This window comes from Physeter macrocephalus, chromosome 11, assembly GCF_002837175.3.
Source record: "Physeter macrocephalus isolate SW-GA chromosome 11, ASM283717v5, whole genome shotgun sequence".
NCBI lineage: Eukaryota > Metazoa > Chordata > Mammalia > Artiodactyla > Physeteridae > Physeter > Physeter macrocephalus.
Window position 1 is genome coordinate 40,907,871 of NC_041224.1, and position 26,372 is coordinate 40,934,242.

Below are 26,372 nucleotides of genomic sequence, written 5' to 3' on the forward strand. Positions count from 1 at the left end.
GTGTGTGTGTGTGTGTGTGTGTGTGTGAGTGTGTTTTACCACTTGAGGATCAAATGGGAAAACCATAAGAGAAGCAAACCAAGCCCAGAATTTATGTATAACAATGGATGAGAGAGAATAGAAGGAAAGAAAGATGAGAGTTGGCTTGACACTTCAAGGGTCTGACACAGAAGTCATTTCAATGTCTAGGAATGGCAAGTCATGTCCAGGAATGGCAACTTAAATGTCTACGAACAGCAACTGACACTTACACCTTCAATGTCAGGAACACATTAGGGCCTGGTATGGACCCTGGCAAATGAGGACGTGTGACCTAATGAAAAGGCTGCTGTTACCCAGCTGCAGCCAATTATCGCTATGGCAACATGCAAGCTAGTTGTCAGATCTTCCCATTTTTAAAAAGAAGCAGGAAAACATACTGGTATTTTAATATTATAATCTCTTGATTTTTTTCAAGGTTGACTATTTAAAACCCAAAGATTCAAAACAACAACTCCACCCAGACCGACACTTGGCTGGTCACACTGTAGGCAAACAGGACGTCAGTTTGCAACTCTCATCTAATTCCAAAGGTATTTCTCTGCTGGCACAACCGATGTCTCAATGAAACACTCTTTGACAAATTAATGTGGAACACAGTTCTTTTGAAGGCACTGGGTCTTTTCACAGGTAAAGAAATCCCTGGCAATTAGAGCTCTTTTCTTTCTTCCCTTTCCACCTTGAAGTTTCCAAAAAGGGATAGGACAAAACGATCCACTGAAATGCGCTTTTTTGCACGTCTTAGGTATTTATAGTTTTTATCAGAAGAATTTCAGATTGTGTCACCTTGGAAATATATTGGCCACTACATTTCATATCCTCTGACTGAAGGAAGATGCCCCCGATGTACCCAAGAGAGGAAACACAGAGTCATGGTTACAAGGGAAGAAGAATTCTTGTGGGGGGACCTCATGACAGGTGTCCAGACAAGGGCTCATTATGAGACACTGCAGAGGAAACAGGAAAGGGGGTTAAGGAAGGGGGCCTCTGTCTTCTCTGCTCCCCTTTGCAAGGACAGCAATAGCACAGTTGTGGTTTAAGACATGGAGCATTTAACCAGCTATTGGTTAACAGCTGACCATTTTCACCGAAATCCAACTGGAGGTTTAAAACTGAACACAGCGGGGCTTCCCTGATGGCACAGTGGTTGCGCCGTCCGCCTGCCGACGCAGGGGAACCGGGTTCGCGCCCCGGTCTGGGAGGATCCCGCGTGCCGCGGAGCGGCTGGGCCCGTGGGCCATGGCCGCTGAGCCTGCGCGTCCGGAGCCTGTGCTCCGCAACGGGAGAGGCCACAGCAGGGGGAGGCCCGCATACCACACACACAAAAAAAAAACAAAACAAAACTGAACACAGCAACTTGAGGTTATACATGCAAAAACAATCATTCCCCTATAAAAGTGAAGCTTGTTTCTTAACTATTGGGGTTGGGGAACAGAAATTACTTTAGAGAGATGAACAGTTTTTAAGAACTGACTGTCAAGGTGAAAATATTAATGACACATGGCCTGTATAAAAACAGTCACTGGCTGCCTACTAAACAAACGTGTTCTTTTTAAAATTCAAGATGTGCGGGGCCCCAGATGCATGACATTTATGAAGAGGCTCATCCTACCTTGAAGATGAAATCAGCCATCAGAGGTCCTGGAATCTTAAAGGCTTGCCTCTCGGAGCCCCTCTGAAATTCAACTGTTGTGTTTTCTACAACAAAAACTCCAGGGCTGTTAAAGCTGTGCTCTCCTTTGCTTCCTTGAAGTGTTTTTGATTCAATGACTAAAATTTAAAAATAAAGTTTCAATGAGAGAATATCTTAAAAGCATTTTATTCCAACAGATACTACAAGTAATAGCATCTGATATCAACACAATATCAATACATCCACTCAGTTTACAAACATTGATTCAAATTTGTAGAATAAATATATAAGCTTCTTAGTTATCTATAAAAAGAAGCAAACAAGAGTGCTAGGTCCAGTTACGTCTACCCAACTCTTTGGAGTCATTTCTATAATAAGGGGAAGAAGAAAACATCTCTTTCTTTATATTTTTTTCATGATGTAGCTATTACTTAAAATAAAGAGATGTTACTCATTTTCTCACCCATTCAGATAGTAAGCCTAGACTTTTATTTAGACAAAACCACAATAAATTCTAAATTTGCTTAAAATTTTTTTTTATTTTGAAATAATTGTAGATTCACAGGAAGTTGCAAGAACAGTAAAGAGGTCGTGTGTACCTTTCATCCTGTTTTACCCAATGGAATGGTTACATCTTACCCAACTATAATACAATAACAAAACCAAGAAACAGACATTGGTACAATGTGTGCATAGAGTCCTATGCCATTTTGTCACACGTGACCACAACCAAAATACAGAACTATTCCATCACCACAAAGATCTCTCTCATGTGTCACCTCTTTATTCACATTTTTTTTTTTTTTTTTTTTTCTTTGCGGTACGCAGGCCTCTCACTGTTGTGGCCTCTCCCGTTGCGGAGCACAGGCTCCGGACGCGCAGGCTCAGAGGCCATGGCTCACGGGCCCAGCCGCTCCGCGGCATGTGGGATCTTCCCGAACAGGGGCATGAACCCGTGTCCCCTGCATCGACAGGCGGACTCCCAACCACTGCGCCACCAGGGAAGCCCTCACATTAGCTTTTAAAGGAACAGTAGTGCTTTTAGATCTCTTACAGAACAATGCCGACAGTTTAACCAAAATACCACTTCTACCTTATTTCAGTGATTTCTTTCTTTCCCTTCTCTTTTATTTTTCTTTCATTTTGTAAATGTCACCATTCTTAGTGGACCTGGTTCACCTGCATTTCTGGCTCCAGATCTATTCCTAACTCACTGCCTTGGGTTTTCATTGCCTTATTTCTAAAACGAGGAGTCAGAGCAGACAATCTCCCAGGTCCTCTGCTCCTCAGAAACCTACACTTGACTCACTGGTATTCAATGGTTCTTTAACCATCTCGAACAAAGGACACAACAGAACCAGAACACCATTCCGTCTCAAACTTAAAAAGCTGATAAAAACTCAACAAAATGATCTGGATATTATGAGGCTGCAATCCACATGTGCTGTGCTCCGGTGGTGTTCCTTTGCCGATTTCTATCTGCCACCGGAGCAGCTGCAGGAATTCAAGCGCCCTGGGCAGATTGCGTAACAGGCATTAGGAGACATCACTGATTATCCCTGACAGGCAGGCTGGGAACTTTTCTGGGAAAATTCAAAGGCTGGACATGAGCTCCTTGATCTGCAGGAGTCATTAGCAGTCAAAGAATAATGCTGGGTACTCTCAGGCACACAAAACCCCTACCACTTTGGCCCTGACCTCCATGACCGCAGTAGATTTTTGGAAAGTGTGAGATTAAATTCATTTCCTAGTTCCAATGAAGATATAAAACAGAGTGTTAGAAAGTGAATTGTCAGTAAAAATGAGATGGGAAACTGGAGATAGTAAGAGGGACCCACCCTGGATGAATTAGCCCTCTAAAAAGTAAAGGAGGAAAAATCATGAGTATTCAGGTAATATCAAAACACAAAATGAAGCTGGACAAAATCCATCCATGCAAAGAAGGCATACAAAACACTGCTTCTAGACCGAGATTCAGCCTGAAGTGACTTGATTAAATTCAAATAGAGTGCAATGGATTCGATGGCTGTGATTGTTTTACCACTGCGCTAACCTTCTGGATCAAAGCTCTCCAAGTTTCAACTGGCTGCAGAGTTATGGCAGGGGGTGTCAGAATCTGGAAATGCGATCTGGGCGGAAGGAAAGACCAGTGTGACATACATCTTTTAAACCTGTTAGTCTGGTTTTGATGTTTTGGTTTTTGACGTTGAGTCTATTCTATTACTTCAAAGGTGTCCAAGATCTTTAGTGGCAAGGATGTGAGAACACAGGAGCAAAACCAGTTTTCAAGTGCATGTGAATTACCCAAACCACTCTTCTCCGATTCTCATAAAATATCTTTATATCAATTATTTCAAAAGGCTCTCTGGGTCACAAACCCTGGCTGCATACATAGGAGGTCAAAAGCAGGTGCTCTGACCTCAACTGTGTAACTTGAGTCAGAAGTGGGTGGTCAATAAAGACAAGGGAAGTGATTTGATGAAGCCACCTTTTTATGGTTTATGGATGCAAACGATTCTGATAGTTTGGACTAACAAAGCCCCTGTGATGAATTCACAGTGAAGCGGAGGTCAGCGTTGCTCTTTAAAAGTTGTCATTTTTATCGGTGGTAAACTTGCTTCTCCTTAGTGCCTGTGCCTCTTAAATTGGCAGAAAAGGAGTTTTTGAAAATCAACAATTCAGATGATGTGTTGACTTATGGATACGTTTTTAAAGTTTTTATTAGTGTCTAGTACCCCATGTGTGTACTGCAGCCCTGTGTTATGATGTGCAATTCACAGCTCATGAGAGCCGCACACACAGCCCTTCAATTCTCAGAGCTTCCACAGACCCTCTGCGGTTTCTATAGCAAAACAGACAGTGCTGGGTGGAGACCCCAGGAAATCTGTAAACAGCCCCACCACTGTGAAAGGCAGAGGGTAAGAGCCTCCTTTCCTGCTACCCACTGCTGCCTTTTTTCTCCTCTTCAGGCTTAAAATGATGGAGGTGGCAAAGAGCCAAGGAAGAGATGATCTGTATCCTCAAAGAGATAAAAGAGAAACATCGTATGATATCGCTTATATGCGGAATCTAAAAAAGAAATGATACAAACAAGCTTTGGCATTTATTAGCTGTCTCAACAAAGAAACATATTAGAAATCCCCTCATTTTTGTTGCTTAATCTGAAAAATGAAGTTAGTGTTGTTGTGAGAATAAATAAAATCACATACAAAAAAAAAACAGCATCAGAAATCAAGACCTTAAATCCCCAAACCTTTACAACTCAAGTCTACCATGGTACCTTTAAATATCTTGATCCACACTTGTTATTTTTAAAAGAAATGACTAGAAAAATGGTGAATGCTACTAACTGCTTCTAGTTGAAGGGCTTGCCCTGAGAAGTATCCGTCCAGGTTTCTTTCGAAAGAGACAGGGTCATGCTAATCATCCCAAGAGGTCTCCTTAAATTCTAAGAAGGCCACAAAAGTATTGTCAGGTAAACATGTAATGAGCATTGAGCACAGCTGACTTGGTTATAAATACATCAAACTTATGCTTCGAGTTGTATATTATAGTGTATGCATACTTTATTCAGTATTCATTTCCTTTGATAAGTCATTATGTTCAGGGTTCATGTTTATATTAATACATCTCTACATATGGTCGTCAGACCGCACTTAGAGGACCAAAAAAATCCCAATTCTTACAATTGATAATGGAGGTTTTCAGTTTATGGCATCTTGGCTTCTCGAGTTTATTGCTAGTCAAAACACATTTAATGCTGAAGTTTTGCTACAATAAAATCTCTTTTGCAGGAACCCTCTTATTGTTTCCATTTTTGAAATTTTAGGGAAATCTGGAGCTGTGTGCTTGATGTAATGCTGAAGCCAAGCTTGCGAAAGGACTAGAAATTCAGTATTTAAACATCTCTAGGTGATATGCAAGATGGACATTCTGTAATTAAATTCCATTCCACATCAAAGAGACTAACAGTACGCTACTGGGTGTTCTCAGTTCTTAACGATGCAGCCTTTTGGAGGGTGGCAGTTAATATGGATGTTAAAAAGAACAATTTATTACTGCAAAGTGAGCTTAATTTCAGGAATATATCTTTGAATAAAAAATTAAGAAAACACTTGTATAAATCAAGAAAATAAAGCCGCTTCTATATTTAGGCGTTCAGAAATGGTAACTAAATCCTTTGTAAATGAAGCCGGTTTATTCTATTCACTGGAAGAGAAGGGTAACTTTCAGAAACACTTCTAGAGCCAATTTTGAGATTGTTCAGAAGGAGATATATTCCAAGCAACAGATCTGTCACCTTTGGAGAAATGGGAATATATTTGAGCTCTGTTCCTGGAACCATGCCAGTCTTGAGTATAAAGTTATGTTTAATATGCCAGAACATATATGTATGTAAATGAATATTCTACCTCAAAGTATTCATCTTTACCTAACCTGTTTACTGTGTACTTATTCTGGTTTTAGAGCTTATAAAACTCTTTTTAGAGCTGAATGTTAAAGAACTGTCTGTAGTATCACGAGAAAATCAGGCCCAGTCACTGCAATTTTTTTTATTTTTTAAAACATCTTTTTGATATGCCATAAAATTCACCCATTTAAAATGTAGTTTCATGGCTTCAGCATATTCACAGAATTGGGAAACCATCACCACAATCTAAGTTTAGAACATTTTTGCCACCCCCCAAAGAAACCCTGTATCTGTTAACAACCCCAGACCTGCCACCAACCCAACTCACCCCAGCCCTAGGCAACCAACAATCTACTTTCTGTCTCCTTAGATTTGCTTTACTCTGGACACTTTATATAAAGACAATCATAAAATATGCGGCCTTTTGTGACTGGCTTCTTTCACTTAGCATAATGTTTTCAAGGATCATGTCTATTGTAGCACGTGCCAGTACTTCATTCTTTGTTAGAGCCAAACAATATTCCACATATGCCCATTTTATTTATCCGTTCATCAGTTAACAGACATCTGGGCTGTTTTCATATTATGGCTATTATGAATTATGCTGCTATGAATGTTCAGCACTTCACAGTTTTGAATCCAGGACGCTATTTTACAATGTGATCAACTCAAATGATTCGCAAAATTTGGATCTAAATGATTTTCACCTGTTCTCAAACATCAAGTTTGCATTTACAAGGATGAAGATCTACTCTCATCAAGAGCTATGGGCCTTAAGCCATTTTAAAAAGAAGCCTAAAAAATGTTTTGATGCTTCATTGTAGAGAAATCCTTGAGTGAACTGACCATTATATGGCTATAAACACTTCAATATTTTAGTTAAATACATCAGTCACATTCTTTTAGTCATAATTCATATAATAAAGTAAGGGTTGAAAAAGACTTTCCAATAATTGTTCACCCTCATTGTCCTAAAGATACTCTCTTGCTTCCCTAATTTAGGTCATAATTTACTAAAGAATTTCTTTCTTTTTTCCAAGATTTTAATCTATACCCTTGGTGACCTTAAACATTTTGATATAAACTTTTCTCAAAGGACATTTCTGGTTAGACTACCGGTACTGCAGCCAAAATATACAAACACATATAACACACATGGACAAACACATTTAAAAGCTACCAAAAATGCTTGTGTCCCTGAGAAATTTTTACGATTTGAAAATCTAAGATGGTGGCTCAGAAAAAAAATGGCAAAATATGTCACATTGTAATCCGGTAGACCTTGATTTGTGTGGCTTTAAAACAGTTACAAATAGTGTTCCGTACTTTTTACAGAAAGAGCTGAATACAGTAAGCTTCTTCAAGGCCAGGGGCTCAGTCTTGGCAAAAACTCATTTTCCTGGGAAAAAGACTAGGAAAGCCCTGCTTATGGCCACAGGAAACCTTGGGAGGGAAGCAGACAAACTTTGGTATTTCTAGTTCCTTTGGGTCCTAAGAGACCAGAAAAGCTAAGACAGAAAGATGCCATGTGACTTTGGCCAAAGAAACAATACAACTTCAATCCTCTATTGTTTCAGACTCTTAGTATTCTGGGAAACCGGTGTTTACTTTCAGTGCCCCCTAGACCTGAGGTTGTGATATGCTGGCAACGGAGCGTGTACTTGTCAGCTATATTCACTGATACAGCTCTGTGTTTTAAATTTCGTTTTGTTATTTTTTATCCCAAACTGCTAAGATCTCCAGAAGACTCTAGACTCCCAGTTTACTCTCCACATAAAAAATAGTTTATTTCACATATAACTTGATTTCCTCTCCCATGAGGAGATTAATTTCCCACTAGGGCATGAGAACTAAAAAATTCAGGGTCATAGATCATTCCCTAGTGATATAGACTATTTCAGACTGGTAGAAGTTCGTCTACCTACGCGTTAACACAAAGAAATATATATATTTTTTTGGCTAAATAAATTTTCAGGAAAGAAAATCATGTTAAGATTAAATTCTACTTACAGAGATGTGCAGGTCCTTTCACTGTAATTCTCACACTTCGACTTCCCAAAGGAACAGCAATTACATTTTCTTCCCCTAAGAAAGAACACAAGACAAATGTAATAAAACTTGTGCACTAAAGGGCCATCAAAATAAGCAACTCAAAACTGGGAGCATCCGTAAAGTGTTCTTAACTATATTTCATTTCCATCTTCAGTCAAGAAATCTTTGGAAAGCAGCTACTGTGTATAAGGCATATTAATACTAATCACATAATTTTATTTAAATACATTTTTAAAAAACATTAAAGAAAAGTTTACATAAATGCACTGGTCTACTTGAGTGAGTCCACAAACTAGGGCCCTCAGGTCATACCCATTCATCTGAGGCTGCTTTTGCCCTACAAAGGCAGAGGTGCATATTTGTAACAAAGACAATATGGCTCACAAAGCCTAATATATTTACTATCTGGTCCTGCACCAAAAAATTTTGATAATACCTGGCCTAGATAATTACCTAGTGGAAATCCTGGTTCCTGTAGACTTTTTGTTCATGCCGTTACACATTTTCTCTTTTTTTTTTTTTTTTTGCGGTACGTGGGCCTCTCACTGTTGTGGCCTCTCCCGTTGCGGAGCACAGGCTCCAGACGCGCAGGCTCAGCGGCCATGGCTCACGGACCCAGCCACTCCGCGTCATGTGGGATCCTCCCGGACCGGGGCACGAACCCATATTCCCTGCATCGGCAGGCGGACTCTCAACCACTGCGCCACCAGGGAAGCCCCCATGCCGTTACACATTTTGAAATTAATTTTCATTGGCACATAATAATCTAAGGGCATATGAAATTCTATCCCCTAGTCCCCTATTTGATCATTAAGTGTATTATTAAATGATATTAGTACATTATCAACAATATGAATTTACTTCAAGCAGATGTTGTGTTTTATTTGTTTAACTTACAGAGAACAATTTGTTTTGAGAGCCTCTGGGGTGAAATTGTTGGATCAAAGGATGTCACTATGTTTGTTGACTTGTTCATAAGTTTTATTAAATAAAAATACCTATTTATTATTAGAAAATGCAAAAAAGCATACCAGACAAAATGAAACTATTTCCAGAGATCATCACTTCTAACACTTTGAGAAATATCCTTTCTGGATTTTCTGTTTGTTTTTAACATACATACATAAAAAAAAAAGCAATGAACACTATTTAAATATCCACAATTTGCGGAGGGGTTAAATAAACAATGGTATGTCCATACTAAGGAATACTCTACAACTGATAAAAGTAATGATATGAAGCCACATTTTTTTTAACATCTTTTTTTTTCATTGTTCCAAGTACTTAATTTTTTATTATTTTTAACATCTTTATTGGAGTATAATTGCTTTACAATGGTTTGTTAGTTCTATGCGGCTGCTTCCCACTAGCTATCTATTTTACATTTGGTAGTGCATATATGTCAATGCCACTCTCTCACTTCATCTCAACTTACCCTTCCCGCTCCCCATGTCCTCAAGTCCTTTCTCTATATCTGCATCTTTATTCCTATCCTGCTCCTAGGTTCTTCAGAACAATTTTTTTTTTTTTTAGATTCCATATATATGTGTTAGCATATGGTATTTGTTTTTCTCTTTCTGACTTACTTCACTCTGTATGACAGACTCTAGGTCCATCCACCTCACTACAAATAACTCAATTTCGTTTCTTTTTATGGCTGAGTAATATTCCATTGTATATATGTGCCACATCTTGTTTATCCATTCATCTGCTGATGGACACTTAGGTTGCTTCCATGTCCTGGCTATTGTAAACAGAGCTGCAGTGAACATTGTGGGACACGACTCTTTTTGAATTATCGTTTTCTCAGGGTGTATGCCCAGTAGTGGGATTGCTGGGTCATGTGGTAGTTCTATTTTTAGTTTTTTAAGGAACGTCCATACTGTTCTCCATAGTGGCTGTATCAAGTTACATTCCCACCAACAGTGCAAGAGGGTTCCCTTTTCTCCACACCTGCTCCAGCATTTATTGTTTGTAAATTTTTTTGATGATGGCCATTCTGACTGGTGGAAGCCACACTACTTGATGTGGAAAGACTGCCAACATATATATTGATTAATGAAAAAAGCAAGTTAGAAAACAATTATATGGACAATGATTTCTTGAATATGACTTCAAAAGCATAGGCAACAAATGAAAAAAATAAATAAATTGGACTACATCAAAATTAAACTTTTGCATATCAAAGGGTACTATCAATACAGTGAAAAGGTAACACATGGAATGGGAGAAAATATTTGTAAATCACATATCAGATATGTTCTGGTTAATATCCAGAACATATAAAGAATTCCTACAACTCAAAAACAATGACAACAAAAAGGAACCCAATTTAAAAATGGGCAAAGGACTTGAATAGACTTTTTTCCAAAGAGGATATACAAATGCCAATAAGCACATGAAAACATGCTCAACATCACTTATCATTAGGGAAATGCAAAACAAAACCACAAGGAGATAGCACTTCACACTCACTAGGCTGGCCATTATTTAAAAAATAAGATAAAATAACAAGTGTTGGTTAGGATGTGAAGAAATTGGAACCCTTGTGAACAGCTGATGGAAATACAAAATAATGGTTCAACCACCATGGAAAACAGTTCCTCAAAATATTAAATATAAAAGTACAATATGATTCAGCAATTCCACTTCTGGGTATACCCAAAAGAACTGAAAGCAGGGAGTCAGACAGATATTTGTACACCCATATTCACAGCAGCTTTATTCACAACAGTCGAAGGTGGAAGCAACCCAAGCGTCCATCCACAGATGGGTGGAAATCTATCACGTGGTAAATATACACAAGGGAATATTATTCAGCCTTAAAAAGTAAGGCAATTCTGACACACGCTATGTAACATAGATGACCCACGAAGACATTTTGCTAAGTGAAATAAGTCAGTCACAAAAGGATAAATACTGTACGATTCCATTTATATGAGGTATGTCAAGTTCAAAGAGACAGAAAGTAGAATGGTTTTTGCCAGGGGATGGGGTAAGACAGATTATCACAACCTATCTCCAGAACTTTTTTCATTTTGCAAAAGTGAAAGCCTGAGCCCACTAAACAATAAGTCTCGGAGGTGGCGGCAGCTGAGACGACAGCGGTGGAGGCCGCGACGGCGGCTCTGGAGGCCGCAGCCCCGGTCCTTGCTTCGGCCCCAGCCGCACTGTGGGTGCTCCAGGCCGCCCTCCTGGGCACGGCCTCGGGCTACTTCGTCAGCATCGATGCGCATGCTGAGGACTGCTTCTTCCAGCGGGTCACCTCGGGCACCAAGATGGGCCTCATCTTCGAGGTGGCTGAGGGCGGCTTCCTGGACGTCGACATGGAGATTACAGGGCCTGATAATAAAGGAATTTATAAAGGAGGCCGGGAGTCCAGTGGGAAATACACATTTGCTGCTCACATGGATGGAACATATAAGTTTTGTTTTAGCAATAGGATGTCCACCATGACTCCAAAGCTAGTGATGTTCACCAATGATATTGGGGAGGCCGCCAAACAACAAGACATGGAAAGAGAAGCTCACCAGAACAAGCTAGAAGAAATGATTAATGAGCTCGCAGTGGCGATGACAGCTGTAAAGCATGAACAGGAATACATGGAAGTTCGGGAGAGAATACAAAGAGCAGTCAATGACAACACAAACAGCAGAGTGGTCCTTTGGCCCTTCTTGGAAGCTCTTGTTCTAGTTGCCATGACACTGGGACAGATCTACTATCTGAAGAGATTTTTTGAAGTCCGGAGGGCTGTTTAAAAAGCCTTTTGCTGATGATCCCAAACTCATAATTCACTGTTTACCAAACGTCTTGGTCGTAATAATGTCATTAGTTTCTATGTTTTTATTTTCTAAACTGTACATTCACAGCTTCTGTTTCTTTGTGATTAACAGATATTGGGGGAAAACACTTAATTAGGAAAGTTATAGTGAAATTTGACATGTGATTGGCATGATTTCATATTTGAATTCTTCCTCCATTATACAGGTCCTTCCAGAACTCAAACACTGTAAGTGGAATATAGGTGCATAGTCCTTATTATATCTTCTTTCCTTTTGTTTTCATCATAAAATGCAGTTTGTTCAGGATAGTATTTTACTGATAGCACTTTACTAAAATGACTGCTTTCTTGGGATCCCTTATCCTGCTGTTCAAATCATTAAAGATTCATTTTGTTGAGTCCTTATAAGAAACAACAGTCTGAACCTTGACATTTTCTGTCCAGCCTAATGGCAGAGCTCTGTGTCTTAGAGGATGCTACCAGGTTGGTACTTTTATACTTTGTCTATCTTGTTTTTGCTTTAAAGATAAGACTTAAACCAACAACCTTTTTCCCCTTTAAAGTTTTACTTTGAACCTTAGAACTCAATCACCTCCACTTAAAATTGCTGACACAAGCAGCTAATAACCATTTTTTGGTCTCTGCCTAACCTTGTAAGAAGTGTCTATTAAAGCCAATTCTCTGGGTGTTGCAGTGAACGGTGGTTCTTTTTCTTTCTACGCTGACTCATCCACTTTCTCTACTCTTGGCACGGAGGAGGTACGCATCCACATAATTCGAAAAATCTGGATTTCTGATGCCAAAGGGTTAAAAGCCTCTTGGATTTCTTTGCCGTGATATACAGCCACTATTTTATTTTTGATCAGTGGCATTTTGGCCACTGTTTAATTAATGTACTGAACATTACTGTCAGTACTAGGGTGTTTGTTTCTGTTTTTCTTGGGTCTTTCTTTTTTGGCACATGTGAATTTTGTTTTGTATAAAACGAAATGACTTTCTCTTGGCCTCTGATGATGGGTTTAAAATTAAAGGAGCATCTAGTTTTGGTGTGGGGATGATCCAGGATTATGTTGTGACTGATGTATATTAGCTACTTGTACATTATTTTTGGATCTTTGCAAGGGGGAAACTACAAGTAACAAGTTTTATATAATTAATTTAAATTTGTTACAGGTTTTCATGTTCAGCATAAACAATTTTTCAACCTTGGGTGAAAATACTTGCAACAGTTTAAGGTGACTGTGTTTTACCTTAGGACAACTGTTGCATGCCAATTTGTGTGCATGTGTGTGTGAAAACACTTCAAAATTGAGTTAAAAGATGTAAATTTAAAATTGGTTGTGTATCTAATCTGCCCCAGGTCCAGTAAATAAACAATACTTAAAAAAAAAAAAATCTCCATTCTCTTTCATCAAACCATTGACAGTGGTTACCTCTGAGGAAAGAAAAGAGTTCTAGGAGTGCGTGAAGGGAAACATAGTTCTACACGTTTTGAGATGAGTTACTCTTAAAATATCATTTTAAAAAGCTAAAAACACTATTTACAAAAGAAAAAGAGAGAAAGAAGAAAATAAAGAACCAGGGCCCAAATGTTTTGCTGGATGAGTTTTGCAAAACCTTAAGCAAACAAGTAAGTTGCAGATATAGGAAGAATGAAAGTTTCCCAGTAGTGATACACAGCTAAAATAACTCAGATACCCAAACCAAACACAGAGATCACATAAATAAATATGTGAACTAAATCTTCATTATGACTGTGGATGTAAAAATAATTAAAAAAAAACACACGTAAATTCCAGAACTCTATCATAAGAATGATACATCATGACTAAATAGAGCATATTATAAAAATGAATGATTGAGTCAACATTAAGAAAATTATTAATATAATTGATTACATTAAAAGATCAAATGAGTTAAACATTATGATCATTTTAATGAATATAAAAAGGTAGCTAACACTAATAAGAACCTGCTATATAAAAAAATAAATAAAATTCAAAAAAAAAGTAGCTAACAAAATTCAGCATGCATTACAATGATTCCTTTCAAAGCCAGAGATAGGAAAAAACACCCTCAATTTAATAAAGAATCAGAAGCCATGAGCAGACTTAGTGGTGAAACATTAGAATTATTTCCACCATAGTCAGGAACAAAACAAAGATTATCATCATCATTTTTTCCCCACATTCTTATCCTTGTCAATGTAATTAGAAAATAAATAACTTAGAGAAATATATATTGGAAATAAAAAAATTTAAAAACCTTATTTGTAAATGATATAACTACTTTAAAATTCAAGAAGAAAAAAACTATTGTAGACCAATATCCCTAATGAATATATTGTAGCTGCAACAAGTCTCAATAAAATACTGGCAAACCCAGTTCAGCAGCACTTTAAAATGATCATACACCATGATCAAGTGGGCTTTACCCCTGGGGTTCAAGGATCGTTCGACATATACAAATCAACAAATACGATAAATCACATTAATAGAATAAAAGAAAAAAATCATATTATCATCTCAGTAGACACAGAGAAAGCATTTGACAAAATTCAATCATGATTAAAAACTCTTAACCAATTAGGCACAGAAGGAACATATCTCAAAATAACAAAGGGCATATATACCCACAGCTAACATCATACTCAATGTGTTTTTAATGTTTTTTTCTGTATTTTCCAAATTTTATACAATAAAAAATGCACTGCTTTTTTTCTATAATGTTATTTTTTTAATTATTCAGGAAATTTTCCAGTGGCTTCAGATTTCAAGATGGCATCTACAATAACAGAGGGTGACAAGGATCTCCAAGTAGAGTCAGAATGACTACGATTCTTAGTAAGCTGAGGCTGACCAAAATACTAAGGACAGTAACCAAACACATGTACTTCACTGTCATTATTTAAGGTAGAAGAGTCAATAATATTATGTTGATGAATAACACAGAGTACAGACAACTTTTTAACTTTTTATTTGCTTCTGACTTCTGTCAAGAAATACCTCTATTTAAAAATGATAAAAATAAAGAAACCATAAAATAAACTTTAAATAGGCCCATAGATGTGAAGTCTTCATTTTTCTCTCTTCTGTACTTTCAAAGTTCTCTGTAATGAAAAGGGCCTGGAAGCAATGATTCCCCAGGAATAGTAAGTATTGCCTATATCTTGGGCTCTAAGTACCATTCCCCACTGAAAAGAACCAAGGCTCCATGAAAATACAGGCAATTCTAGGTCTGGAGAAGGAAAAAAATTCAAAGAGAGCCTAAAACACCTTGTTGTTTTAGAATGCAAGGCAGTGTATAAAATCCAACAGAATTATGTCAAAAGGAGTCACCTTGAACTGCCCCCATTGGCCACATTTTGGACTATATGAGGCCCCAAATGAATACTGTCTATAATATTATAAAACACTGAATAAATAAAAATCCCTGAATACAGAGTGAGAAATGAAAAAAATGACTGGGGAGCTTCTTTACAGAAGAAGGTCTGCAAGCAAATGTAGAGGTAATGATAGAATTAGAAAATTACCATTTGCAACCAAACCCCAGCGTAAGTACTATTTCAAGCCAGGAGCAACAATAGATGCTAAACCTATCATGTGAGAAATTGTTGCAAAACAGAATATTTAACACCTTAAGATAACACGCTGCAGGTTTCTTACAAGGAAACATGGATCTACATAACAGAGTGATCTGTACGTCCCCACCTTAGACAAGTGATCAAACATAGCATTACTAATATTGGGAAGGCTGACATCACACAGATGTTCAATCCAGTTCTAATCAAGCCCTGGACCTCACGGCTCAGTTTATAGGAAATATTTGAGGTAGATCAACAAATTAAATGGCAATCAGACAAACCCAGAATATGGGAAATGCTATAAGACAACTGGGATGAATGCTTTAAAAAGTCAATATTATGAAAAAATAAATGGTCTAAATAAAAGAGACATCTATGTAACAAAAAATTGTTTTGAAAATAATAAATTAGAAAGCTTTCTTGAGCTGAAGAAATCCTGTTTGGGTAGATCAACTGGGCTAAGCACTCTCTTAGAAAATCTTTGTGAACTAGGCTATAGTGTCTCTGAGAAGCATTTATCCTGTGTAAGTGTGAGCATGTATGTGTGTATGTGTGTGTGTGTGTGTGTGTTCCAACTACCATCCATTGGCAATTACACACTTAAGTGAAACCTCTTAGACTAGAACCCCTGGCACTTTATTTTAGCCAGATGGTTCAAACTCGGGGGAAATGTGTGTAGAGAGCAATGAACCTCCAGTCGCCTACAGTACTAGCTTGTGGGGAAATGCACATTGCAGGGCAGCTGGGCAAGGCTAAGATGGAGCAACCTATAAGAGTCCCCACGTAAGGCTTTAATGTCATTAGGACTTCCCTGGTGGTCCAGTGGTTAAGACTCTGTGCTTCCAATGCAGGGGGAACGGGTTCAGTCCCTGGTTGGGAAACTAAGATCCCACATGCTGCGGTGTAGCCAAAAAAAAAAAAAAAAAAAAAAAAAAAAGAAGTAGGGAAAGGATTCAACGTCCTTAGATTATGGAAAAGTAATCTATGCTGTACAGTTTTAAATGCCTTCTCCTCCTAAACTGCAATTCCCTTTTGTTTCTGTAACTCTCCCACAGAACAGTTTGATACATCTGACATCCCTGTGGTACTTTTACAGGGCAGTGCCTCCCAGGATCACCTGGAGAACTTATTAAAACACAGATTGCTGGGGCTTCCCTGGTGGCGCAGTGGGGCTGGGCCCGTGAGCCATGGCCGCTGAGCCTGCGCGTCCGGAGCCTGTGCTCCGCAACGGGAGAGGCCACAACAGTGAGAGGCCCGCGTACCGCAAAACAAACAAACAAACAAACAAACAAAAAAAACCACAGATTCCTGATCCTCCCACAGAAATCCTGACCCAGAAGTTTAGGGTGGGGCCCAAGAATTTGCCCAGCCAGCACCCTCCATATGATGGCTGCTTATGGAGCATCTGTGAGCTATGTTTCCAATAGCACTGACCCAGGGTGAGTGAAAACTCCAGGTCTTTAGGACAGGAAGCAGGGATGGTTCTGTAGTCACAAACTTTTCAGCATTTCTTTACCGTTCTGCAGGAAATGGCACAATTCTAGGTCTGACCAGACATAAAGTGAGAACCCTTGTGAGGCAGACAATTTTAAGGAGGGAGGGGCCAGCTGTACCAAAAGTTCTACCGATGAGGGCTTAAAGTGCTGATGGATGAAGCAGTAAAAAGCTTGTTAATGGGCTTGCTAAAGGCAGTTTCAACTGGGTAGTAAGCACAGGAGGCTGTGGTTTGAGGAATAAATGATGACAAAAAAGTAGAAACAGGAAATGTAAACAGTTTTTCCAAAACTTGTCAATAAAGGTAGGTGAAAGATTAGGGTGGTAGCTGGAGATATGGAGTTTAAAAGATGTATATATAAACACACATACTAATATACGTATACATATATTATGTATACATACATACACACACACATATTTGGTAAATTATACTTCTATTTACGATGGAAGACATCTGGTCACATGTAACCCTGATGGGAAAAGGAGACAAGAGAGGATAAAGAAGAGAGAGGGGATGATGGGTGGGGTGAGATCCCTGAGGAAGTAGCGAAGGCTGGAATCCAGGACACAGATGGAGGGATTAATTAGCCTTGGAAAGGAAGACAGACACTTGTGCCTCTGTGATGGGAGGGAGCAAAGAATGGATGGGTGCAGCTGCAGGGCGCGGTCTCTTCTGATGGTTTCTGTCTTATTGAGGTTTTTTTTTTTTTACAATCTTCTTTGGAGTTTAGCATAGAATCAGTTTTTGTAAATGGTCCATAAATGCTTGAAAAGACATTACATTCCGTCAAAATTCAATGCTCAAAAATACCTGTTAATGTAACATTACTAATTCTGCCGTGCAGCTCCTACTGACTGAAGTGTGTTCAAGTCTTTCACAGCAGTTTTATTTGCTTCAATTTCTTACAGACCTATAGGGCTTTGTTTTCTTTATACATTTTGATGTAATGGTATTCACAAATTTTTAAGACTGTGTTTTGATTATTGGTGGATATAAAATACTCCTCTTTGATTTTTTTTTTTTTTGCCTGAGATTCTACTAGTTCTGATATAAATACTGCTATCATGCTTTCCTTGTCTCCCCTGTTACAATGGGACACTTTTAAGCCCCAGACAAATGGCCTCCAGGTTAATTCCCCCTCAGTCTGGAGCTAGACCCAGATCTCATAGGAGCAAGCTGCTTCTTGTGCTTCAGGACAGGTTAAGTATAGACCACTTAAAACCTCCTCTCACAAGTTTGCATATGAGGCCACCAATCAGGTCTGATTCTGAGGCTGCTTTAAAATATTATACTTTCTAATGGTGTAGAATCCAAGGGTTGAGAACATACCAGATGGAGGAAGGCTTCTTCTCTACCCCATCCTACAAGGTTCATAACAGCAAGTCCACATCTAGGAACACCAAGATTTGGTGGTGGTGGTGGGAACTGGTTCCTGGGGAACACTTTCATTATTTGGAACTATTTCAAAATTTTTTCATTGAAATTTGGGGTAAGAGATCCTTGATACTGCTACTCACTGTGCCATCTTCCAGGGCTTCTTCTCATCACAATTTTAATGTCATTTGCATTATTTTTACGCTACAAACTACTGGGAGAGGCAATATGGAATCATGGTTACGATCACAGACCCTGGAGCCAGACAACCTGGGTTGGAATACCAGCTCTGCCACTTACAATGGCTGTATGACTTTGGGCAAGTTCCTACCTTCCCTGTGTCTCAGTTACATCTGTAGAATGAGGTTAATAAGAATACTTGTTTCAAGGGGTTGTTGAGAGGATTTAATAACATAATACACCCAAAGGGCTTAGAAGAGAACTTAACCACCAGTAGGACTGGGTAAACAAAAGTTATTAAAACCACGTTGAGCAAATACTATGCCCCCAGGCACAATCCTAGGTAACCTGAGATAAATGCCTCCTTTGTTCTAGTAAAAACCCATTCCTACAATTAAGAAAACTGAAGTTTTGCAAGTGTAAGTGACTTGCCCAAGATCACAGACTTCCTAATTAGTAGGGCTGGGGTCAGAACCAAAAACTGCACTCAACTTTTCTACTGTTGAGACCAAGTTATAATTGTATAAACCCAAACTCTCCCATCACAAGTATATTCTTTACAGACTTTGATTTTACGGGTTTCACTTATTTGATTTTGCAATCACTGGGCTGACCCAAGGATCTATGAAGTTTGCTTCCACTAACTTCCCTCCCACACATAAACGCTCAAGTCCAGCTGTTCCATCATATTTTTTCTATGTCTCATTTCCTGCCGCAGAATCACAGTTTTGCTAAGTAGCAAGATGTACAGGAAATAAATTGTCCACACAATATTAACTAATCAATAAACATCAGTTTCAGCCCAGAAGGACTGTAATTTACACCAGGTCGCTTATTTTCACTATAAAGTCAAACTAGAACTACACCAACCTAAATACACATATTTCGTGGAGAAAAGAGATGGACTCTTTTATTACTCTCACTTCAACAACCTCATTTCCACTTTTCCATTCCTGGTTTTTGTTTTTTTGATTTTAAAAATCTGGTTGGGTATTTTGCCGAACAAAACTTTCGGTCAAGCATATTTCCTGTTACTTTCTTGACCCTGCATTTATCTTCTTCAGCTTTTTTAGGCTCAAACACACACACACACCCTCCAATCTCCTCTCCATTCCCAAAAAACAAAGGAGTTATTTTTTTAAAAAGGAAGAAAAGTACCTGAATAAATGCTAATGCTAATAATAATAATTAACCCTATGGAAAAAATGGAAAAATAATACTTATTTTCCTTTAAAGCGAGATAATGGGTGTGAAAGTATTCATTTTGTAAACTGAAAAACATATAAACACAAAAATGGTGTTTATTAATGCTCTTACACACCCATAACCACTTGGCATCATTTAACCTAAAACGACATTGTGTAGAACAGGGGCTGACAACTTTCCAAATTAGGGTAGCCAAGTTTGATTCGAGTCTATCGGGCCCTCTGTGGGTGTGGTGGGGGACTGAGGGGGCGAAAGAAAGGAAAGCCAGTGTGTGGCTACACGGATTCTGAAGCTGGAGGACTATCGACATACTGCCTTTTGACACAGAGGTGGGATAAATGAGATGTGCCATGGAACAAAGATGGGCAAAGTAAAAATCAGAAATTAACAACCGTCTTTTCAAAAGTAGAGAAGGCACACGGCAGGGACTTGACTTGGTGAGAGCAACCAGCTGCACGCTGAAAACCGATTCCCATACCTACACCCTCCCTGCGATGACATCCCTACTCCTGCCCTGAGCTGCTCATGTGCTACATCATGGATGTCTCTTATTGCTGAATCTGCAAATGAGTGTCCTTAGCTATTAGCCCTGGTGTCTCTGTAGAAACAACCTGGAGGTATATCTCTTTAAGGGCTTAAAATGCCTTTACCCCAAAAGAGCACGGTAACAGGCCGAGTGCCTAACAGTGTATGCTTTGGTGCTCGTTTCCAGGACTAGCTTTGAATAACATGCGGTAGAGGGGGCTGTGTTACATACAGCATCTAACAACATCTTTCTGTCCAGATGTTCCCCAGCATCCTAGTGTAACAGTTCTTTTCTGCCCTTCATACTGCATCTAAGAAACCAAGAGCCTGGTGAGGACTAAATGGTCATTTGCCTTCTGACTCTGTAATGGGATGCAGAGGTTCAGAATATGTCACCCCAAAATATGCCACTTTGGCATACTGATTATTTTGAATTAAAGGTACCTGAGAAACAGCCAGTGCAAGAAGGACACTCTGACCCTCCACTGGAGGAAAGCAGGAGATAAATCTCAGGGGAAGGTACCCTCCCTGTACCAGGGTGGGTAGAAGGCATCCTTATCACCAAAGACAGGGAATTTGGGGCCAAGAAGGCTGTGTAAACAAACATAAATATGTAAAATCTCCTGTGCTCTTTAAGAAGACTAGCCATCTCTGTGGAACCTTTTCATTAAAGCTTTGGAAAATTCTTCATATGAGATCCTAGGACTTACTTCTCTAACCTCCATTTAATCCCAAGATGTCTGTGTTTGAAAATAAGGAATAAATTACAAATATATTTAACAGACTTTCAGAAATAAAAGATGTCTTAGAAATCATCTATGCTAACAGTCTCAGGACGCAGATGAAAAAGCCAAAGTTCCTGTGATCTTGCCTAAGATCACAGACAGTGGCCAAGCAGAGGTTATTACCCTAGTCTTTGGCTTCCAGTCCAGTTCTGTTGCACAATATTATTTAGTCTCACTGAAAACATAATAGGAAGCAGAGTTGTCTCCAGCAAAGAGCCTGTATTCATTCGTGCAACAGTTATCGAGCTCCTGTGACGTGCTCAGTACTATACAAGCACTAGGAATAAAATGGTGAAAATCACAGACACGGTGTCTGCTTTTGCAATGCCTGACTAGTAGGAGAGACCAATTAAACAAATAAATACAATTGTCCCTTGAACAACACGGGGGTGAAGGGCACTGAACCTCCATGCAGTTGAAAATCGCGTATAATTTATAGTGGGCTCTCCGTATCTGTGTTTCCTCTGTATCCAAGGCTCCGCATCTGGGGATTCACCCAACTGAGAATCATATAGTACTGTAGTCTTTACAATTGAAAAAAATCCACGTATAAGTGGATCTGCACAGTTCAAACCCATGTTATTTAAGAGACAACTGTAAATGAAATAATTACTTCTTGCAATAAAGGCTAAGAAGGAAATAGAAAAGAGAAGGGCTGACTTTAGGTAGATTGGTCAAAGAAAACCTCTCTGAGGAGGTGACACTTGAGCTCAAGGTTGAAAACGAGGCAGCCCAGTTAAGAGCTGGGAGAAGCATGTTCCAGGCTCAGGGATTGGTCGATGCAAAAGCCATGGAGGAAAAGGGCACCTGGCATTCTAAAATCATCCAGAAAGTCAGTATGACTGGAGACTAGTGAATGAGGGGCAAAATGGTACACATGACATAACATAAGAGCCAGATCCACAAGACTTTGAAAGTCATGGGAAGGGGTATGGATTTTATTATAAGTGTAAAAATAAAGGCAATTCACAAAGAGGTATTAAGCTGGGGAGTTCCTGGTCAGTCCGGCTACTCTGTGAAAATCAGCCTCCAAAACACTCTTTCTCAACAGCACCTGCATGTCATTTTCCTCTTGTTTTATTTCATGCAGAGGACATAGAAGAAGCATAAATACACGGGAAAGAGCAAGGCAAGGGCGAAAGCCCAGGGCTCTAGATTTTCAGTCTTGGGATCTTCTTCCATGCCATGCTCTCTCTCGTGAATTAAATGGGGAAACATCCCATTAAAAAGAACAGGGTCTGGGACTTCCCTGGTGGTCCAGTGGTTAAGACTCTGCACTTCCATGCAGGCGGTGCGGGTTCGATCCCTGGTCGGCGAGCTAAGATCCCACAAGCTGTGCGGTGCGGCCAAGAAATTTTTTTAAAAAGTCAAAAATAAATAAAATGAACAGGGTCTTTGGTTTGAATATTCTTTTGACACACACAGTTCTAGCATAAGAGTTTTATCCATCAGAATCTTGCCCAAGAAAGATGAATAAGGAGGCAGAAAAAAATGAAATAAGAAGGCAGGAGGAAGGGAAACCAATCTGCGTAGCATGTCAGCAAGCCAGTACAGCCTTCTTTGTTATGGAATAAGTTAAATGTACAGGTTATCTTTGGAAATGACAATTTCAAAGGAGAAATGAAGAGTGTATGAAGAGAAAACCTTGTGAGAATTACCCTGTGAGGCAGCCCCACAGTCTGCCTAGCCCAGGATGCTATATCTGCCAGGAGTACACAGGGATGCTTTGTAAGAAGGTGTGGTTATCTTCACGATGTTCGAAGTTAAGCGTAATGCTGGTGTTCCAGTTCAGCCTTAGGCATCACTGTATCAATAGGCTTAGCTGCCACCAGGGAAAAATGTACAGTTGACCCCTGAACAACGCGGGGGTTAGGAGCGACAACCCCCTCCAGTCAAAAATCCGAGTATAGGGACTTCCCTGGCGGTCCACTGGTTAAGACTCCGTGCTCTCAATGCAGGGGGCACAGGTTCAATCCTGGCTGGGGAACTAAGATCCTGCATGCCACACAGCGTGGCCAAAAAAAAAAAAAAAAAAAAAAATGAGTATAACTTACAGTTGGCCCTCCTATACCCAGTTCCTCATATCCGTTCGTGGTTCCGAGTGGGTGGGTCTAACCCACCACAGATCGTTTAGTCGTATAGTATTTACTGCTGAAGAAAATCCAAAACCATGCAGTTCAAACCCGTGTTGTTCAAGGGTCAACTACATAAACAGCTCAGATCAGACAAGCTGAGCTTATTTATTTATTTGTCTCATGGGTGCATGCCCTTGTGTGGACAAGACCAAAATAATGGGCAAAGCCTGGAAAAACAAGTGAGTCCCTAAGTAACAAATCAAGATGCTCCAAATAGGGGTGTTGCTGTTTTTAGAGTTTTCCCTCTTTAAAAACTGAGTGGCTTCCAGTTCCCTGTTCCAACAGCCAAAGTTATTGATGCCAGTTGTTAGTTCAGTCTCTCTCCTTCTCCCTGTGAACAGGAAATATGCATGCTGTATGTGGATTAATTTCTGATATTTCTCATAGCAAAGCTTTTGGCTCCTGGCTCTTACACCTTGAATCTGCCTCCCTGCAGGATGGAAACGAGGGCCCCTGAGCAACCATGTACTCTTTCTCCAGAGCAGGGCTGTGCCAATAGTGTCTCCCGGCCATAGCCTCCTTCAGTGTAAGTCCCGGGGAAGATCGGAATGATTGCTTGGCAAAGGTGAGGACGGAGGAGCCTGGTGGACCCCCCAGGTCTGGTGATGCACACTTAGGGATTGACGTGGCTTCGTTTCCCACATTTCTTTCACACAAAGCACGATTAGAGGGAAGTGCTTCCATATGGCCCGTGGAAAACCTCAGCCAAAAACAGCTTCAGCTGGCCAGATTCAGAGCAGCAACAGACATGAAGGGGCCATAAGGAAAAGCGAGGATGAGAAGCACCGAGTGTTCACGCAGGCAGGCATCTTTGCTAAGTTTAGCCTCAGCCGCAGCACAGGCATATAGAGCCTGAAGACTGGCCAGCAGCCGGCGGGATGGCCCCAGCTCTCACCGCACAGCTCTCCTCACCGCATTCAGGGATCTGTCTGTGAGCTCCAGCTGCCCTTCCTTTGCAGAAATTAATCAAAAATATTATAGATTTAGGGCTTCCCTGGTGGCGCAGTGGTTGAGAGTCCGCCTGCCGATGCAGGGGATGCGGGTTCGTGCCCCGGTCCGGGAAGATCCCACATGCCGCGGAGCGGCTGGGCCCGTGAGCCATGGCCGCTGAGCCTGCGCGTCCGGAGCCTGTGCTCCGCAACGGGAGAGGCTACAACAGTGAGAGTCCCGCGTACCGCAAAAAAAAAAAAAAAATTAGGTTTTTAGGGGCCCTTCTCCTGGATTGTCCTGAACTGGCATCAGGGGTCTGAGACCCCTTCAAAAAACTCAGAATGGCAAATTTGGGGCTTATGGGGACACATGCATTTTTCTGGAGAGAAAATGCATAATTATCAACAGATTCTCAAAAGGATCTATAATCCCAAAGCTGAAATTCAATGAGAGAGAGGATATGAAGTACCTTCTCAAGAGTGAGGAATGATGCAGTCAAGCAGGTAAGCCCCTGTCAGCCAGCACAGCCCCCATCCCATCCCCTCCCACCCCAGGGCCTCCTCCACATACTTTTCCAAAAAGACTGGTTTCTTGACCCAATTCCACTCAGCTTCTACTCTGGTTCAATTAGAATTTTCTCAATTTCTACTCTCTCTCAGACCCTGACAAGATGACATCTTTTCTGATGAGATTTCCACACTTTTTAAAGCCAACAGTAACTGCAGGCACTTCCCCAAGGCCTGAGCTGGTGATGATTTTCCCCCATTAGTCCTCTCATCCCAAAGCTGTTCTAGTTAACTCTTCACAGCCCTGCCTCGTTCTTCACTGTCTTCCTCTGGATCTTATTCTTTCCTCTATCTTTGGTTTCTCCTACAATTCACTGTGTTTTGACACCTTTGACAAGACTTTCCTCCACACCCATCAGTAGCTCTCTCAAAAACAATGCCCCGGTGGACCAAGTGTTGATTTTGAAATCTGTTTACATTCAATGTTATGTTAGAGGTGTGACATCCTTTGGTACCCATATGAGCAATATTTCTAATAAAAATATTGCTAGCATTTAGTGAGTTCTCTCTAGGTGCCAGACACTATTTGGAATGCTCGGCATGACTGAGTTATTTAATCCTGACAATAACTCCACAAAGGCGGTACAACCGCTGTTCCCAGTTTAAAATGAGAAAGTCAAGATACACAGAAGAGTTCAAAGACTTGCTCTGTTTACAGAGCTAGTAAACAACAGGCCCAGGCTTTAAACCCAGGCAGTCTGGCCCCAGACTCCAATTTCTTAACCATATTCCTTAACTTCTCTATTCCTTAGTTTTCTCACCTGTAAAATGGGTTGGACAATGTCAAAACCACAAATGTAAGGGGGCTGGTGGAATTAAATGATATGCCTGAAGAGAATGTTGGGAATTATAAAGCATTAGATCAATATTACTAATAACAGAATGGATGGAATGTGATATACTTGGTTTCCCAGCTCCTTAGAAGCCAGTGTGTCATATGCCACAGTTCTGGTCAGCAAGGCAAAACTCCCTGGGGAAGACTTCCCTTCTTGACTAAAGGGCACAGTATTAAAAGAATGCCTTTTGCACCACCTTCTTCTTTATCATCTGCTGTGCGGATGTGTTGTCTGAGTATTTAATAGTGACTTAGCAACCCCAGATGAAAGCCATACTCTAAGCTGATGAAGGAGAGACAGGAGGCTGGTTCCTCAAAAACATAGTAAAACAGCTTCCCCAAACTTGACTGCCAGCTCCAGACTTCTTGTTAGAAGAGATATGTAAACTCCTGTATCTATAAGTTGGGTCTTCTGTGACTTGCCATAGAATGCATCTCTCACTGGTACCCCACCACTCGAAGCCAGCTCCTTCAGGAAGCCCACGGATCTCATGGTTTCCAGTCTCACCTAGGCCCCCTTGCAGCTACTCCTCTACTTCATTACTGTCTTTTTTTTTTTTTTTTTGGCTGTGCTGCGTGGCGTGTGGGATCTTAGTTCACTGGCCAGGGATTGAACCCGGGCCCCAGCAGTGAGAGCAGGGAGTCTCGCTGGGAATTCCCCTCCTTACTGTCTTTGATGAGTCTCTTATCCTCCTTTCCTTGATGGGAGCACTCTCGAGTCTCTGATAGCCCTCACTCTTTTCCTTTTTTATTGAAATATAATTGATTTACAATACTGTGTTAGTTTCAGGTATACAGCATCTTGATTCAGTATTTTTTCAGATTATATTCCATTACAG

General features: G+C 40.1%; 2 protein-coding genes across 2 annotated transcripts in view; one reads left to right on the forward strand and one right to left on the reverse strand.

Annotated features, from left to right (window-relative positions):
* ADAMTSL3 (ADAMTS like 3) overlaps window positions 1-26,372 on the reverse strand; it is a 347,006-nt gene that overhangs the window by 154,189 nt on the left and 166,445 nt on the right. Inside the window, 2 exon segments of the mRNA XM_007113354.4 lie at window positions 1,652-1,809; window positions 8,094-8,168. Coding sequence (XP_007113416.3) covers window positions 1,652-1,809; window positions 8,094-8,168 — 233 coding nt within the window.
* Window positions 11,109-12,039, forward strand: LOC102981878 (transmembrane emp24 domain-containing protein 2-like). Its single transcript, XM_055088807.1, has 2 exons — window positions 11,109-11,130; window positions 11,211-12,039. Exons 1-2 carry the CDS (start codon window positions 11,109-11,111, stop codon window positions 11,891-11,893), a joined length of 705 nt encoding a protein of 234 aa, XP_054944782.1. The 3' UTR covers window positions 11,894-12,039.